General features: G+C 50.6%; 7 protein-coding genes across 7 annotated transcripts; 3 read left to right on the top strand and 4 right to left on the bottom strand.

Moving 5' to 3' along the window:
- Positions 1-1,055: 1,055 nt before the first annotated feature.
- On the bottom strand, positions 1,056-2,243 carry IAQ61_007685 (uncharacterized protein; the record flags this gene model as incomplete). The annotated part of the gene is made up of 1 exon (XM_003842124.2): positions 1,056-2,243. One exon carries the CDS (start codon positions 2,241-2,243, stop codon positions 1,056-1,058), a length of 1,188 nt encoding a protein of 395 aa, XP_003842172.2.
- Positions 2,244-4,247: 2,004 nt separating this feature from the next.
- Positions 4,248-5,749, top strand: IAQ61_007684 (uncharacterized protein; the record flags this gene model as incomplete). Its single annotated transcript, XM_003842126.2, has 3 exons — positions 4,248-4,538; positions 4,590-4,839; positions 4,891-5,749. Coding segments are annotated over 3 exons (1,011 nt in total), but the record flags the coding sequence as incomplete, so codon positions are not given.
- A 9-nt stretch (positions 5,750-5,758) lies between these two features.
- IAQ61_007683 (uncharacterized protein) lies at positions 5,759-6,277 on the top strand (the record flags this gene model as incomplete). The annotated part of the gene is made up of 1 exon (XM_003842127.1): positions 5,759-6,277. The coding sequence occupies one exon, from the start codon at positions 5,759-5,761 to the stop codon at positions 6,275-6,277; it is 519 nt and encodes a 172-aa protein (XP_003842175.1).
- A 151-nt stretch (positions 6,278-6,428) lies between these two features.
- IAQ61_007682 (uncharacterized protein) lies at positions 6,429-8,141 on the bottom strand (the record flags this gene model as incomplete). Its single annotated transcript, XM_003842128.2, has 1 exon — positions 6,429-8,141. The coding sequence occupies one exon, from the start codon at positions 8,139-8,141 to the stop codon at positions 6,429-6,431; it is 1,713 nt and encodes a 570-aa protein (XP_003842176.1).
- A 2,007-nt stretch (positions 8,142-10,148) lies between these two features.
- On the top strand, positions 10,149-11,488 carry IAQ61_007681 (uncharacterized protein; the record flags this gene model as incomplete). Its single annotated transcript, XM_003842129.2, has 2 exons — positions 10,149-10,509; positions 10,562-11,488. Exons 1-2 carry the CDS (start codon positions 10,150-10,152, stop codon positions 11,486-11,488), a joined length of 1,287 nt encoding a protein of 428 aa, XP_003842177.2. The 5' UTR covers position 10,149.
- A 1,731-nt stretch (positions 11,489-13,219) lies between these two features.
- Positions 13,220-15,301, bottom strand: FDH1 (formate dehydrogenase (NAD+); the record flags this gene model as incomplete). Its single annotated transcript, XM_003842130.2, has 5 exons — positions 13,220-14,435; positions 14,486-14,621; positions 14,737-14,851; positions 15,126-15,140; positions 15,281-15,301. The coding sequence occupies 5 exons, from the start codon at positions 15,299-15,301 to the stop codon at positions 13,571-13,573; spliced, it is 1,152 nt and encodes a 383-aa protein (XP_003842178.2). The 3' UTR covers positions 13,220-13,570.
- An 872-nt stretch (positions 15,302-16,173) lies between these two features.
- Positions 16,174-17,817, bottom strand: IAQ61_007679 (uncharacterized protein; the record flags this gene model as incomplete). Its single annotated transcript, XM_066097685.1, has 3 exons — positions 17,586-17,817; positions 16,864-17,451; positions 16,174-16,809 (listed from the first exon to the last, which is right to left on the bottom strand). The coding sequence occupies exons 2-3, from the start codon at positions 17,251-17,253 to the stop codon at positions 16,174-16,176; spliced, it is 1,026 nt and encodes a 341-aa protein (XP_065952182.1). The 5' UTR covers positions 17,254-17,451; positions 17,586-17,817.
- Between the last annotated feature and the right edge of the window lie 243 nt (positions 17,818-18,060).

The following is an 18,060-nucleotide window of genomic DNA, read 5'->3' as shown; positions in this document are numbered from 1 at the left end:
TATATTTACTTCTATGCTTAGACTACTAAATATAGACGCATAGCCCCTTTAGGGGAGTGTTAGAGGAAGTGTCTATACCTAACTAGTGGTAATCACGGGTGGGTTTGTTTATATCCCGTTTTAGGACTAGCGTGGAAAGCGTGATGGCGTAATATAGTCAGATTCTCCCTTCTAGAGAATCCTCCACCTCAATAAATAACTTTTCCATCACCATAACTACAACTCATACCGTGTTAGTACCGGTAATTGCCTGCCACCCTCTTGTCCACGTCATTCATATCCCTTTTACTGATTGAGTACTCTACTCTCTTCTTCCATCGTCCACTAGCACTTTTATGCCATTGGTGGGCCGAGTTTCTCAAGCGTCTTGGGCCGCCACAGGTGCCCGATCAGGCATCTGCTCGTTGCGGAGCAGGACGGAAGAGGTATTGTTCCTCGATCGAGTTGGCTGTTGAACAAGATCAGCCGATATCACGAGAAGAAATTTGCCTGCGAATATTTTACCTCCTGGAGAGGTGATTGGGAAGAAGAGTGCTGGTTTCGTGGTGTGAATGCGTGTGGTCGCAGGAGACTGGAGAGATGCCTACACTGCTGACGTTGATTTACCGTTCAAATTGTTTACCCATCAGATTGAAATAAATGGAAGCGACACCTGAGATACTGTACACATACATCATCTAACAAGGTACTTTACTTGAGGATGCCTGCATCGAGTCCAAGATTACTGCACGTCATTCCTCAGCCAAGCACACGGATGGGTGGGGGTTAGCATCATCCGAGTAACATCCTGATTTAGTGGCGTCAATATCAATGTTCCCATGGCCTTTCACTCATACAATACTATAATCGTACACTTCACCTCATTCGTGCCTCGATTGCTGCCTTGCTGCAGGCTGGAAATATGATTTGGCGCTATGCATTTTGCTAATGCTATGGGAGAGATGTGTACTGCCATCGACGCCGGACGTGTACAAGTGTGTTACATGGATGATCATCGTTTCCACAAACCATTACTTCTCTCCACACCCCGTTTGCATTCCCCATGCCATTTTCTCTCATTCATCAATATCCATCTTGTCGACATAGTCCTCATCGTCCTCATCGTTTTTACTATCCCCATCAGCACTGTCCTCGCTGCCCGACGTCTCCGAGTTTGCAATGTGGCTTCTTACAACCAGACTCCTATTGCTGCGCATAAAGTCGTCCCTCCACTCTTCCATTCCATCGATAGCGCCAACAAAGTAGAGATAGCCGACCTCCTCTGCCACTTTTCGGGCCACTTTTGCTATTCTGGCGCGTTCTTCTTCCTGACACAATGCCTCGAGCAAGTCTTGATCGATTTCCCAGCTCTCCAAAGTCTCTGAATAGGACAAGGAGCTGCGCGGCGGCCGTGATCGCGGCCTGTTTCCACGTTTCTTTCGCTCGGCCATGCGCTGATTTTCGAGTATCTTTTGATGGTTTCGAAGGCTGATGTATCCCGAAATGGGCGCATCCCAAAACTCGGGGTAGATCGGATAATCCTCGCCTAACCCGTGTTTTCGCCGTACTGCACACTCCTTCCTATGTCGAGCTTCCCAGGCTTGTCTTTGCACTTCTGCAGCGTGCATGGATGCGCGACGGTTCTGTATTATGTGTTGCAGAATCTTTGATCCCTCGCGTTGAGGTTCAGGTTTCCGCCGGCGGTTGCGTGAAGGCGGCGGCGTGTCTGGCATCACACCGTGCTCAACAAGTAGTGCGCCTGGGTGCTCCCACCATGCTAGTTCGCAAGTGGTCTGTATGTCTGGTTCAACGGTCGTCTGCTCTACCATGGTCGATGTGCACAAGGGGCATTCCGCACATTCTGTGAAGTCGGCTGTTGCCTGGGGATGGTGGGAGTAATACTGTCGGTGCGCCTCGTCCCACGCCTGCTCCCGCTCCCAGCGTAGCTGATCCCGTTTTCTCTCTCTTTCTCGTCGTTGTTTGGCGATGTTGTGTTTTATTCTCGCCGTGTTCCACCGACGATCGCGCATGAATTCAGCGGGTGCCAGACCTCCTTCAGCCACGAGATTTCTCTGTGCAGCGTCGAGCCTTGCTCTTGCTCGCGCCGCAGCGCATGTCGGACACCATGGAGTACGTCTGGAACTGGCGGGATGGACTTCGTGCCAGCATTTGGTTGCGAAAATCTTCGGGTGGCCGTAGTAGGTTTGAAAGCCCAGCGACCGAGTGTCGAAAGGCATCGTTGTGGGACTGAGCAACATGGCCATGTGGAAGGTGGTATTGAGATATAGGTTGGTGAATGCAAACGTTGATGGTGTCCCCAAAATTAATAATCATTCTGATGGGAAAGGCCAGGTCGCGTTGCTGTAGGTTAGTGAAATACAGTTAGCGGACTTTCGAATTTCGACGGTGAGATGGAAAGCTTCAAGTTTGCGACGCGTGAAGGCAACCGGCGGTACTGCGCCATGCACGGCTTTTTAGTTGGTGAGTTGTACTTCGTCTGAGGCGTGTAAACGCGTCATCGACAGCACATGATTGGTGTACTTGCCTACAAGTCACACGAGCAGTCACCGTCGAGCTGGCCGTGCATCCATTTAGTTGCCTTGCAGAATCATCATTGCTGACCTGAGGTCGTGGGGGTAACGAGACAATCAGCACAAAACTCGGTCTCATCAACGCGCGAAGATCTTCTCTTCAGGTCCCGAGAAATCACGATCGGTCGCCACCCCACAATTATTCCTCCGCTACTGCATACTACGTAGCTTGCAACCGGGCACCTTCATCTTGACACACCAGACCGACACCGGTACAAGAACCACATGTTGCCAAAGAGGATTGCTATAGTCCGTGTCCAGGGCGAATTCACATCGGACGCACGTTGTTGTTATTTGTGCAGTACCTACGAGGAAGTTGGACACGCAGTTCGATCCGTAGTACCATCACCCATGCCTCATGGCAGCCAACAACCGCCCGCTGGACACAACCCCGACCCTTCACAGGCCTGCCAGTGTTATCTTCTATTCGTCTGGTGCACGTTACGCCCAACTGGACAGTGAGATGCACGATTGGACGCGACTCGGGATACTGTGTCACTCCAGCATTCACGTGCGACAACCATCAGAGCGAGTCATGAAAGCAAGAGCTTGGATATATTGCCTACCTCTTGAAACCCTGCCGTACTCTACCTTCTTCAGCCACTGACTCGCGTACTTCTTGCCTGTCGACCTGGACTATCAGCCATCTTTCACAGTCTTGAACACGCCCCCCAACACAAGCTCACAGCACCGTGCCATTTCCCACATTTCAGCGATCCAACACGACCATAATTCAGTGATTGACACACTTCGATCCAGGAGTAGCAATTTCCCAGCTAAGTGCGGCAAGGGTCCTGCTGCCTGGTGGGTGCTGCTTTATCACTCTCGATCACTAGGATGAGCATTCACTGAGCTGAGACATGATAGCAAGAGCACAAGCTAGAGATCCTATTCTGGCCCCAGTCCCCGTACATCTTGGGCTTCACACAACGGGAGGGCACATGGCTCGAGATGACAAGGCTGGTCAGAAGTGATGCTAATCATCACAGTGCTGCAATAAGTCCCTTTGTCCAACCCTTCTTCAATTAGCACAGAAGCCTCCCAGCGTCCTCCATAACTTTGCCATCTTGTCTGAATACCCAATCCCATTCGCGAGGACATGACCGCCGCAGATGAGCATCTCATTATTTGAAAAGCTTCCCTATTCATCATCTACTTCGCCTCGCACCTTGGGTTCCTTCAATTGGAAATGCGATGATCGGCCGCTGGAACAGAATCGAAACAATCACTTTCGGTATGGCCTGGGCGTAGGAGTTATAGGTGACGGCCCTTTCTGGGCGCCTTCAGCTGCCAGACCAGCTGCAGCCGTTTAGGATTTGTCCCTTTGGAATAAGACGGATGGCAGTTAGGATATACGGAGGTCTTTTGATCGCGTTGGTGACTCCCCGCTTCATCTTCATGTTACTGACTGTGTTGGTGTTCTATAGGCACTCAACACAATGCACTCCTAGTAATGGATCCGTGTGAAATATATTTCATTTGTGAAGGAGAAATGTAAGAAAAAAAAAGAGCCACTTAGTATTTCCTCCTTGTAGTATTTGTATAGGCTCTTTGAGATTATTTCTCGTACCTTATACGTCCATGTTCTCCCTTCCAAGAATTCTGTACTCCATTATAATCTTTCATCTCACTATACATCCGTAACACCACACTCGCCGTAAATTGGGCCAATCAGCGCCTCGACGGATTGTCTTACGATGGATCACACCACCACGCACCACTTTCGCGACACGCGATCGTTCCTCCACGAATCTGTATTCTTATATCTCGGATCACCTCCGCACTCCAAAATGGACAACTAAGGTCTTTACAATGCCCAGCGCAACAACTGTTTCTTTCGTGTTATTGCTCATCCTTGCTATATCCATCGAGTGGCTTCGTCCAACGATCATGACCGAGACTACTGGTAAGCCATGGGCTGATAGTCCGTGTGCATTGATAACGACGCCGCAGTATGCGACGAAGAAGGTGCTTGTGGTGGGCGTCGTGCTTGCTGGGATTGAAGGCTGACAGTAAAAGGACGACATCTTCACGCTGGGGGCAACACATATGGCACATATTCATAACGCCATACTTAGAGGGTATAACTCAATTTATCTTCAAGCTCCACACGTTCAAGAAGCAGACAATTCGGCGTTTGTAGGGTACGCGTTGACATGGTATCGATTCGTGAAAAGCCATCACGATGATGAAGAAGCCGAGCTGTTTCCCAAAGTGGAAGAGGTACTGGGTAGCAAAGATATCTGGCAAGAGACATATCAAGAGCACGGTAACTTCATGCAGGTTGCTTGAAGCTATATAGGTCTGACCAGAACCGCAGAATCATTCCTAGGTGGCCTAGTCGAGTTTGAGAACTACTTGAGCAATCTAGAAACACCCCATGCATTCGATGGAAACCACCTCATCAACATCATGAAATCCTTCCAAGACCCATTTTGCCACCACTTTCAGCACGAAATCACTACCATCGCCTCATTTGGCGACCTACCATCCGCTCCAGCGCCAAACTCCCCGGAAGCCGCACAAGCTGCTGCCGTCTTCAAAGCTTGGGGTAAGAAGACAGTCACCAAGGCAGGAACGTATGACGTCGTGCCCTTCTTTTTGATGAACTTGGATGCAGACTACGAGGGGGGTTTGTGGGCGAATTGGCCGCCTATGCCGGCGCCAGTGCGCTGGGGTCTGGTGAATGTGGCGGGCGCGGTGCACTGGGGATGGTGGAAGTTTGCGAGTTGTGATGGGTTGGGGCGGAGAAGAGAGTTGTTTGCGATACCAAGCGATGGGTCGACGTGATGGTCTTCATGGACGCCGTCCTTTCATGATTCATATAGGTAGTATGATTTTGAAGGATGGGTTATTGTAGAAAAGAGCCTACATTGTTAGCTTCAGCATTGTGTTTTGTACGCATGTTATCTCATGCTGAAACACACGGCACGATTATAAATTCATAACAACAAGCCCCCATATGTTGCACGTACTATAAATGGGGTGAAATCTACAAGTAAGCAGCAGTATACACAAGACGCGAGGCACCGAGTCCAAGTACACCTTTCCACCGCCGAGTACCGAAAATGGCGAAGTCGTTTGCACAAACAAACGACCCAGAGTAAACACACAGCACCGGTACCCATAAAACCCACATCAAAATCAGCCAAAACCTTACTCTTCCCAAACCAACAAAAGCCTCAATCATGTCCACCAACAACATCACCAGAACTACCACCCCCCGCGCCTCTCCCTCCACCCGCCAACCACTTACCCGCACCTCCCTCCTCAACACCCTCCAAACCCTCACCACCCAAATCGACACCATCCTCGCATCCCTCCACCGCCACCACCGCACCCTCACCACCTCAATCACGCAAACCCAGTCCTCCATCGCCTTTGCCGCCCGCTTCAACACCATCCTCCCATCCACGGAGCTAGCCCACTGGACCGCACAACTCGGGACCATCATGCGCGCCATGGCGCTTTGCACTGCGCACCGCGTGCAGATGCAGCAGATTGAGAAGACGGTGAAGGATTCGGGGGAAGGGAGGTGGATTGAGGATGGGGAGGTGGGTGCGGATATGGTGGATTTGGGGGCGCGCTGGAGGACTGCGGCGAGGGCGCAGAGGGTGTTTTTGAGGAGGGTAGGGGAGTTGGAGGGGGAGTGTGGGTTGGAGTTTAAGGAGGGTGGGGAGGGGGAGGGGTTTGTTGTGTATAATTAGGAGGGATGAGATTTGTTGTGTATGATCAGGAGGGAGTGGGGATTGAGGATCGTGCTTGGGTAATCGGGTGATGGGTGTTTATATCCACATGGATCATATTAGACTCGTCGTGGAATCGACCTCGACAAATTTATTGTAATCTCACCTAGGCCTAGAGTGTTCCTAAAGGGTACACACTCGGTATATTCCCTCTATTCGGTGCAACCTTGGGTACTTCTGTATACTGTGGAACTTCCACCACCTCCGTCGCCCACTTTGGGGGCCTCCTCACCTTCAATAGCTGTTCAATTGCATATCCAATGCCTAGCAGCTTCTCGTCATCCCATGGCCGACCCAAAATCTCCATGCCGATGGGTACTCCAACCGGCGCATCATCGTTTGGCTCGCTGAAACCCGCTGGCACTGTGACTACAGGTGAACCAGTCAGAGCCGCAAGAATGCCGTTGCGTCCGGATTGGGAAGCTGAACCAGTCTTCACGACAAGGTTCTTTTGCTCGGGGTAGATGATTGCGTCGAGATTGTTGGATGCGAAAGTGTTGAGGAAAGCGATGGTGAGATGGCGGATACCGTCCTGGCGCTGGATATATGTGGCATTGCTAGTCGAGGAAATGAGCGCTGTATTGACATACTCGTATTGAGATGGCAAAACTACGAACTCTCCACCTGTGCCGTTGTGGGATTTGCGCGAGTACAGCTCCTTTAGCGTCCGAGGACGGTCTCCGGATAGCGATGGACGTTGCAAGTACACGTCCATTAATTCGCGGTATTCAAACCGCTGGACATCAAGTGCGGCTTGGATGGTTGTAGCATTATAAATGGGCTCGTTGATCGTAATCAATTTTACGCCTTCGGCTTCCAATCTCGACATGACAACATCCATAACATTATTCACCGGTGTTATTTCGGGTGAGTCGGTTCGATTGAAGAATCCGTTTAAAAGACCTATCCTTAGACCTTCTAAGGAGGCTTTGGGGAGAGAGGCTGCAAAATCGACGTTTCGACATGATGTTGGGACAAGTCCGGTTGCGCTATCAGCTGCATCGTACCCTGTAGATGCCATGACCGTAAGCGCAACAGCGACATCCTTGATTGTCCTCGCAATAGGTCCAATGACATCATGTGTTTTCGAGATCGGGATAACTCCTGTCCTAGTGATGAGACCTCGCGTGGGCCGAATACTGCAAAGGGAATTTGCCGAGGCGGGACTTCTAAGAGAGTTGACTGTATCGGTCCCGGTCCCGAAGACACAAAAGGAAGACGAGACACTTGCTCCAGTGCCTCCAGAACTACCCCCGGGAGTTCGTGTAGAGTCGTACGGGTTGATGGTCTGCCCACCTAAAGACGAAACACTGATCCCTTCCAATGCAAGCTCGTGCAGATTTGCCTTGCCCAGAATAACTGCTCCTGCCTCCTTCAGAGCCGCTACAGTAGGGGCATCTTCCATAGGCTGCGACTTGGCCAGAGCAAGAGCTCCACCCGTAGTTGGCATGTCCTCGGTATCGAAATTGTCTTTCAACAGTATAGGAATGCAGAATAGCGGCCCAGTCGCACTGCCAGCGGATAATTGGTCGTCCAGGGAGTCTGCAATAGCCAAAGCATTTGGATTGAGAGAAATAATAGCATTTGTCCTATGGTTATGGGCCTCGATTCGGGCCAGAAATGAGGATACTACCTCGCGACATGTAGTGAGACCAGAGTACAGGGCATGGTGAACTGAGTCGATGGTCGCTTCTCGTGCGTCGAATGGCATGGTCTGCGCTGTGGCCAAGTGACCACATAGAGCCAGGATAGTTACTTGCACGAGAGATATCATACTGGCAGAGGGATTAGCGGGCGACTGAACTTGGTGCTGCACAGCCTCCATTACCACAGTGCAATTCAGATATGATCAGATCAGAACATCGACAGGCTGATCTTGATCCATCACGGGTACTTGTCTAGATAATGACTGAGGCATAGAGCATTATCAAGAGTTTTGTTATTTTTGACAATGAATGTATTGTGTAATCTTTGATGATTTTTTTGCAGATCTTACCGGTATCGCCAGCTATGGTAGAAGTAAAGAGGCCGATAGTCGGGATGACGTATGCCGAGCTTACTCTCTACCTGGCTCTTCACCTCAAGCGCACTGATTGATGCACCCAGGCTTGTAACCATTCGTAGTCAGTTGAAGCATTCTATACCCATCTTTCTAGTATTGGCCAGAATGCATTCCAATCCCAGTCCCTACTGAGATTCTCACAACAACGTTTCCGTAACTACCAACTAGCTTTATCGTTACGGGATGTCTCAGAGGTGGCTAAAAGGCTATATGTGCTGATGCAGGCCGATACACAATGTATCAGACGGCCTGGCGATGATAACGATCCAAGGGCTTGATTCAATCCTATGCGTTGGGTTTCCTGTGCAGCTACAAAATTCCCGGTCGCTTTGGGCGCTGCTACAACTGTCGGTAATAGACATTTTCCCAAAGCTTGAAGAGGTTCAATCCAAAGCCAAGGCGAGCGTGAAATAAAAAGACTCTTCATCTCAAAGAGGAGCAATGTTAGTCTTGCGGCTGCTTGGGGATAGTATTGCATAGTCTACCACAGGATTGGGGGCCAGTAACGGATAGGGGTGTAGCCGCCTGCCGTAACGAGGCTAAAATATACCGGTAACTAATATGGTGAGCGCAGCGTTACCTTCACACCACCACTTCACTCCGCTCCTCTTACCAACAATGGTCTAGCACCCTTTCCGCACAGCAAGCCACAAATGGCAGTCCATTGGCCGGATTCTGCACACACCGAACGAACAGAAACTTTCCCAGATCTCGTTCTCTCGTGTATGAAACTAGCGATGCCTCACCAGACGAGCTCTAACCCTAACTCGGGACTGGGGAAACCCGTGCTGTGAAACACCATCGTGAGTGGCTTCACCCAGGCCATCCGGCATACTCTCTTCCGGCTGAGCTTGAAAAACGTTTCTGGATCAAGGTGCGCGCATCTTTGGGACCACGCTGGAAAAGATGCGAGGTTGCAGAGCACTGCACTGTGACTTGCATTTACGCTGCCTACTACCACAGCAACGACCACAAAAGCACAATTGTGGTTATGTGTGTCAAACAGAGCTACTCATGTGAACTTTGCGAAAGGTTCAAGACAAGGTGCATGGAGTTGTGAACCTCAACCACTCCGGTTTCATCGCAAGGATAGATTTCAATTGCCCCCTAAGCTTTATAGCCACAAATCGTTTGATGCTTAGGTATCGTGAGTTCCTGAATCAGATGTTACACAAGATATATACTGGTTCTAGCATAGCTTCATGGTTTCTTCAGGATTTTCACTCAATGATTGGTTTGACTCGCGTTTCCTAAAGCGTCGATCTCGTGAACGACTTGCAAATCACTGTCTCATGAGCGCAGCCAAACGCTCTTAACGGGCGCTTATTCGTGCCTCCAAACCTTGGAATCTGTCAAACGAGTGCCAAGATGGACCAAACTCGTTTCTGCGCTCTATCTTTACTTCACTCACGTTTCGAACACCTACAACCAGTCGAATTTCGAACCGAGGGATAGAGTTTGTGCATCAAGATCCTCCTCAGAACTGGTTTCCACCATAGTGTCATGCTGTGGACGAAACTGAAGCGCTTCACCAGTCTAAGCGACACACGTGAGGATGGTGTAGGCTGGCAACTTCACAGAACATCATGGCTGGTGGCAATATCTGATATCAGGTATAAAGTAGAGTAGCACCACAGTCGAAGAATGGCATTCAGCACTCAGGTTCCCAGCTCAGCTTCGATAGTAATCGCTACTTCTCTCCTCTTTCTCTTGTATCTAATACTCTCGCCCTCTCACTTATTTTAATCATAAATCATCTGACCGGTTCAGCATGTACTTCTCCAAGCTCTCCGCTGTTTCCGTTAGCCTTCTGGCTTCCTCTACGCTTGTGGCTGGCCACAGCGCAATTGTCGGTGCTACTGGTGATGCGGGTGGCCAAGGTTCTGCAATCGGTGTTGACCCAGCTACTCCTCGTGATGGCACAGGCCGCAATCCCTTCCAACAAGACGCCACGCGCTTCCGCGGTGATGCCGCAGATACTTGCGGTGAGACTCTTGGTGGAGGTGACAATGATATCGACGCCGGAACTGCTGCGGTCATGGCCCAAAACGGGGCCACTCTTCCTCAAGTCTCTGCTGGTGGACAAATCATGATGACTGTCCATCAAGTAAACAGTGATGGGGCTGGACCGGTATTACTTCCTTCATCCGTTCCAAACCATGACAAAAAGCTAATCTAGTCAGTACACCTGCATGATCGACGCCACCGGTACCGGTACCAACTGGCAGCCAATGACCGTCACTCAGAACCTCGAGGGCAATGAGCGTGGTCGCAACCGGGATACCCAGATGCAGGATCTTCCTTTGACTGCTGAGATCCCTGCTGGCCAGACTTGCACAGGTACCGTTGCTGGCCAGACCAACGTTTGCATGGTTCGTTGCGAGAACCCTGCACGTGCTGGACCTTTCGGTGGCTGTGTTCCTGTACAAATGGCTGGAACTGCTGCCAACGCTGGAACTGCTGCCAACGCTGGCACTGCTGCTAATGCTGGCACTGCTAATGCTGGTACCGCAAACGCTGGCACTGCCGCGAATGTTGGAAATGCTGGTACTGCCAACACTGGTACTGCCAACACTGGTACTGCCAACACTGGTACTGCCAACACTGGTACTGCCAACACTGGTACTGCCAACACTGGTACTGCCAACACTGGTACTGCTGGTACTGCTAGCACTGCTGGTACTGCTGGCACTGCTGGCACTGCTGGTACTGCTGGCACTGCTGGCACTGCTGGAAACAATGCCAACGCTGGTACTGCTGGCACTGCCAACACCGGTACTACTGGTACGGCTGGAACAGCAGGAACAATCAACAACGCTGGCAATACCAACACCAACACCAACACCGGAAACCTCGCTCAGTCTCCCTCTGCCAACAGCCCTGCCGCAATCAACGGTGCTACCAACGGTGCATCTACCGCCGGCTCCAACACAGGCAATCTACCCGCCACGGCCCCTGTCGCCGGCGCTGCTGCGCGCAAGCGTCAGGCGGAGAGGAATCAGCGTGAGCAGGATAGGACTCAGCGTCAGTCTGGGAACAGCGAACCCGCGCTTACAAATGACGATCAGGAGGAGGAGGTTGAGTTGCTTGATGGCGAATTTGAGTTTTAGATACACTGCTCATATTGGCAGAGTTGAGCAACTACGAGGATGGAGATATGAGGAGTAGTACGGCTCGAGGGGTACACTAGTGTTGTTTGTAGATGAGATGGCGAGGTACATATAGCCTTTTTTTTGGCTAGGAAAAGCTGGGATGGAGTCGAGCTGTGCTCGTACTGGTATAGAAACAGGGGATCTGTCAAATTCACAATAATGGCTGGATGCAAGAGAGATGGTAGTATGAATTGTCAGAATGCTTGGAGCTTGGGAACGTTTGGATCTTATAGTGCTTATTAATGGTATTTATCCCAGTATTTTGATGGTGTTTTGCTGCTTTCTCATTGTTCTTTGTAAAAATACGTTTTTGGGATGATTTGCTGTCAACGCTGCTTCAGACATGAGACGTTTTGTTTCTTGTTCGTGTGGCGCATACTTGGGGGCACCCTTGCTAATGTGTTGCTTGACCCGATAAACATCCTCCTTTCACATCCTTGCTTTGCACAACGATGTCTCCAAAATTTTCTGTTCAAGTTTTCGGTACCTCCCCAGTCGCAACCAGATTTCTGAAGCGGTCGAGGAAGTATTTTGAGGACAGTCAAAGAGGAAGAAGAAGTCATTAGTAAGTTTTAAGGATTGTTTTCAGGCTCCTGAGGTGGGGGGACGATATGATAGAAGTTGTACACTGAAGCTTGCGAAAATTCAAATACTTCTTCACCGAATATATACTGTCATCCCTACTGTTCCCGCTTTACACAAAGCGAATATCCCAAGATTGCCTTTGCGTTCGGTTTCGACAAGCCCAGCTTTACATGGCTGGGAAATCTTATTGCTTTGAAAGATCGCAGGCTATCTGGTTATAATAGAAGGTCTACTTCTTCGAAACGTGGGTTTTTGTATAGAAGGCTTCTCAAGCCATTCCGGTATCTTTACCTCAGTGCTCAAGAGCATGGAATTTGTGGTTGAGGGTTGCATCCATGGTTAAGCCAGCCAACTCCTCTAAAGTCCATATATCGTATGTCCCGTTCTCATCGTATCGAGAAAAAAAAACCCCCAACGACATGTTCCTCATGTCCCGGTTTTTCTCTAATCCACACACGACCACATGTGGGCTGTACAAATACGTTTCGAAAAAGCAGACCACAACATGTATTCTCTGCTGTATTGTTTTTACTTGCCATACCAAATCCATACATCATCTGCCACTTTCTTTGATACCGCACTCCAATGTCCAGTATCCACAGCAATAACAGCACTCATCTTTGCTCCCCCCTCCCCCCGAAACAAAGACACACCCATCCACATAGGGCCTAAATGATTACCATTTTGACCTCCACAGCGCATTCCGCACTCCCACGAGAATTCGTGGAAAACGCAAAAGCAAAGATTCTCACATATGCACTTCTGAAGTCGTAGTTTTCTTCTTTGGGAATAATCCCACATTAAGTTAAATCTGGCCTTTTAGACAGGTGGTTGATGTGTGTAAGAGAGAAGGTTGGGGGATGGAGGCGGAGTGGAAGAGGGGTGTTTATATACTGCAGTTTGTGGCAGTTCGTCGTTTATTTGACGTTTGATGCAGTCATGGGGTAAGAGGGAATCACGTGAAGACCGTTTTGATCACGTGCAGCCTGGGACATGCACGTGGAGAGTCAGGTGCACACCACGTGAACACCACGCGATACCACTATCTAGACAACTTCATGTATCCTTATACATCATGTCACAATATAGTTAATGAGCAAGCGCTTAACTCTATTCTTTTTTCATTCATTTTCGTTCTATTTTGTTTTTTCCTTTTAATCTTTTGGATAGAAACAGCCTACGCCCCAGACCAAAGTATGTGTATAGAAAAAAAGGGCAACCAGGCGCGCCCCAGTCCAGCTCAACGCCGTCATACATGCTTCATCATCATCAGTAGCAGTATTGCACAACAACAATAACACCATCATCATGCTTCTCCACTCAATCTCCTCTACTCACGTATACACTAGGACAGGTTATAAAATCCTTGGCTCGTGAATTGGTTTGAGTAGAATGCAACGAAAAAATTATTCATAGCTTGGCTTTCATACTTTGATCTTGGGGGCCCGAGCGTAGTTATTCGCGCATGTTGACGACACAACGGATGCAGTCGCCTGCCTTCATGTCGGCAAAGGCCTGGTTGATCTTGTCGAGCGGCTGGCGATGGGTGATGAATTCGTCAACCTTGAGGTCACCATTGAGGTAGTCGTCGACGAGACCGGGTAGCTGCGAGCGGCCCTTGACACCGCCAAACGCGCAGCCTTTCCATACACGGCCGGTAACGAGCTGGAAGGGACGGGTTGCGATTTCTTGGCCAGCGGCCGCGACACCGATGATGATGGATTCTCCCCAGCCCTTGTGGCAGGCCTCGAGCGCGGCGCGCATGACATTGACGTTACCCGTGCAGTCAAAGGTGTAGTCGCAGCCGCCGTCGGTCATCTCAATGAGCTTCTCCTGGATGCTCTGCTTGCCGAGCTTGGTGGGGTTGACAAAGTGTGTTGCGCCGAATTTTTTGGCCCACTCTTCCTTTGCGTCGTTGACGTCGACGACAATAATCATGCCAGCCTTGTTCTTAGCAGCACCTTGGATGACAGAGAGACCGACGCAGCCAGCACCAAAGACGGCGACATTAGAGCCCTCCTCTACACCGCCCTTGCCAGCGGTGATGACGGCGGCGCCGTAACCGGTAGTGATACCACAGCCCAGCAAGCAAGTACGGTCCATGGGGGCCTTCTCGGTGATGGCGACGACGGAGATATCGGCTACGACGGTGTACTGGGAGAATGTGGATGTGCCCATGAAATGGAGGAGGTCCTTGCCCTTGCACTTGAAGCGCGAGGTACCGTCGGGCATGAGACCCTTGCCCTGTGTAGCGCGGATCTTGCCGCAGAGGTTCGTCTTGCCAGACTTGCAGAATTTGCATTCCTTGCATTCTGGTGTGCTGTGGGTTGTTAGTCGATAGTTGGCGAAGGCAAAACCTTGGAGACATACTATAGTGCAACGACGTGGTCGCCGACCTTTACGTTTGTGACGCCTTCGCCGATGGACTCGACGATACCGGCACCCTCATGACCAAGGACAATGGGGAAAGCACCTTCGGGGTCCTTTCCTGACAGTGTATAGGCATCTGGGCATGATTAGCGTGTGAAGTGGCAGGTGAAATCAACACTGTGGTCGTGCTGTGGCACATTGCCAGTAACTGCTGCAGATAGCATTGTATGGAACCAGCGGAAAAGACATACCGGTATGGCAAACACCAGTGTAGTAGATCTGGATGCGAACCTCGTGTGCCTTGGGTGGTGCAACCTCGACATCCTCAACGGTGAGGTCCTTGCCAGCTTCCCAGGCAACTGCTGCCTATGCTCTAGTTAGCAGCTAGTACCCCTCATCATCCATGTATGTATGTGTGCGGATCTCTCGTCATATTGTCGGCTTCAAAGCACCGACTCGGCGATGCATGATGAAATGTGTTCAGCTATCAGCGCATTCAGGCTTCTACAACTGCGGTTCTGCATGCCAAGCCGCAGGCATCTGGTAACTGGATATGGGGGATGTAGAGGAAAGTGGTGCAGAAGAATGATTAATGGGGCTTGAGGTATGAGAATTGTCCATGCGGAGGCTGCTCACATACCTTGCAGGTGATTGTCTGTATGGTGCATCGTCAGCTGGAATTCAATGCGACAGGTCATTGCTCTCTCCCGTCCTCTTCTGTTCTCTCCTTTCTCCCCCCCCCCACCCCCCTCTCTCTCTCTCCCGTTCTATCTTGTGGAATCGTGGAAAACTTACCTTTCCAGTCGTGTCAGACATGGTGTGCGGAAAACGTCGATTTGGGTATCTTGGTGTCTTTTTCCAAGCAAGAAAAGTCGGGGGAGAAGAACAAGGAGATATATAAACAATTCAATGAGGGGAAGTCAGACCTATCCCAAGCTAATCGAGCGGCTCCGGGTGTTTTTATCTGGGTCGGTCTCGTAGTGGGGTTCGGTGTCATCGTCATCCGCACCCCCCTCCTCCGCCCTTCGAGCTGCCCCTCATTCCCGGCTTAAGCTCGGCCGGTCTCGCGCAACACTCGCGCTTTGAGGCTCAAGCTCGTGCCGCGCTCGGAATACACCGACAAGGCAAAGATTTGAAGGCCATGGCGCAGCATTAATCAATTTACTTGGGTCTGTTCAACTGCTTGCAGAGATATTTGGTGGCAATGGACAAGGGGCTTGGCGCGGAGAGTGGGAGCGTATGCTGCCAGTAGGGTTGCGGACAGACTTGCCAGATTTGGGTGACGTAAATGCTAGGTAAACGATCAGAGTATAAACTACGTATGGTATCAGCCATGACCGCAAATGTTGCAGTCCCAAGAAGAGTACCTCGATCTTTTGGAATCCATATTCTTGTACCTGACGCTACATCGCTTGACTCCTTCTGCCGGCCAAACAATATACCTGTTGGCGTTCACCGTCTTCGGGCAGATTCGGGTTGTTGAGCATTCGGCAGATGCTTCCATCAGGGATTTCAACAGTAGGTTTGAGAACAACATGCTAGAGCGGCAAGTAAAGAATGGTATCATACTAGGCGAACGCAGCCAATCATATTCCCTCAGACTCTTACACCAGCATCTGGTTTTTTTTGGAATGCCGAGTACGCCAGAAATGCTGTCATACAAGTACCCCCGGTCTGCATGCCCATGTTCATGCCGTCGATTTTCCAGCAAGCTTCCTCGGATCTTGTTCTTCTTCCACCCTCTCAGGTGTGGTCTTGCGACTTGCGTCCCGATCTCTGACTCCTTTGCTCAGGCTCCTCAGTCTGCCCCAGCTGATGCTCCGTCGCTTCTCTGTGTTGTTCTCTTTTATGCCATGACTCCACCGCTTTCTCAAGGGCGGCCGCGACCCATCGAGACCTATCAAGGTTCTGAGCTCTGAGACCTCGGCATGCCCTCTTGTCGTCTTCATCCTGTGCGCCCACATGCATTCTCCATTCTCAAAGAGAAACTCGCCGCCCACTTGTTTCATATCACCGCCTTTTAGCGCATTCTTGCCCGTGCTCAAGCCCTGGAATATCGATTGTACCGAGTTGATGAGCATGTTGGTCTGCATGTATGCCGGCTTAGAGCCAAGGTCAAACGTCCGTGTCATACCAAGGTGGTCGTAGAGCTTGCGCGTTGGTTCAGCGTAGATTGGAAATGGGCAGGACGTGGCTTCGGTGTACATGGGTATTAGCTCTGGTCGGCCGCAGCCAATGACGATGATTGAGGTTGGTACTGGTAGTGCCAGGAGGTCTTCAGGCTTGATCGAGGACGAGAGGGTGCGCAGATATTCTTGACAGTTCTGTTCACGGTTAGTAAATGCGGGTAGCGGGTTGACTGGCATGGCAAAACTGACTCCACAGAAGAAATGTCGAATGAAGATGATGAGTTGTCGCGGCGCGATGTGTGGCGCTTTATACAATTCCTTGAACGGTCGACTCTGTCCTTGAGCATCTAGTACTAGGAGATCATCCACCCGCGACAGATCCTCAGACGATGGCAAGTCATTGTTGACATTGACGGTCCCTTCAAACTCCTCTTGCTCCTTCTGTAGGACTGGCGTTTGGCTCGATGGTGAAAATGGCGGTGTGGAGGCATCTACTGCATCCAGAGAATATTTGGCTCCTGCGTTGAAGTCTGCTTGCGAATGTGGTGGAGAAGGTGGTTGCGCCATGGATGCTTGCGCCGCAGTGGTGTCGATGGGCTGAGGTGTCATGGCAGTACGTTTAGTATTTGCAGTCTCCATGGCGAGGGGAGCTAGTTGCGCGACTACAAGTGGTCGTGGGTGCAGAATGTGCTGTTATGATGGATGATCGCTCAGCTTTACGGAAGCCAGTTGTGCCGAAGCCAAAAAGCGTTTGTGGAAGGGGCCGAAGGGCAATCCTTGATAGGCCTATGAAAATGCCTAATTGGTAGTGTAGTGAAGGCTAAGGAGGTGCAGAATCTGCAAGATTGGCGTTTTAGTGATCTAGAATCATTATGAAAGAAGAAGAACCTTTGTGGTTGTGATTGAGAAGGCGAGACGAGGTCAAACATGCAACACATGACCAGACACTGGAACGCAGGTACCGTACCTACCGTGCCTCTTAGAGTACCCGCCACGCACACGACGTCAGCGGCTCCCTCTCCCTCGAGTTAGTGGCCGCGCGCATCTGCTAGTTCAGGGGTTGTGTGTGTGTGTGTGTGTGTGTGTGTGTGTGTGTGTGTGTTCAGCATGGCGGACATGGCTGGCCGTTACGGGGTCTTGGCTGCTCTTCATGATGGGATTTGCCAGAAGCTTTGTACGGAGGGCTCAGTCAAGGGACGTGTGGAAGCTTCAGGACTGGACTGGCGGGCGAGTCGTGATGCTTTCTATGTTTCAGCGCCATCAGGGTGCTGATGCAGGGCTCTGCCGCCAGCCAATCAGGTTACAGGCCGTCTGCTTTGGGACGCGACTTCACCTCATCCCTCTTCCTCACTTCCTCTTTCACTTCTTCACTTCTTCACTCCCCCACTTCCCTACTTCCCCACTTCATCATCACTTCTTCCTTCTTCCTGAAATATTGACTCCAGA

The sequence above is a fragment of the Plenodomus lingam genome (assembly GCF_022343315.1).
Source record: "Plenodomus lingam strain CAN1 chromosome Unknown contig_3, whole genome shotgun sequence".
Taxonomy (NCBI): domain Eukaryota; kingdom Fungi; phylum Ascomycota; class Dothideomycetes; order Pleosporales; family Leptosphaeriaceae; genus Plenodomus; species Plenodomus lingam.
This window is presented reverse-complemented; position numbering and strand designations above follow the sequence as displayed.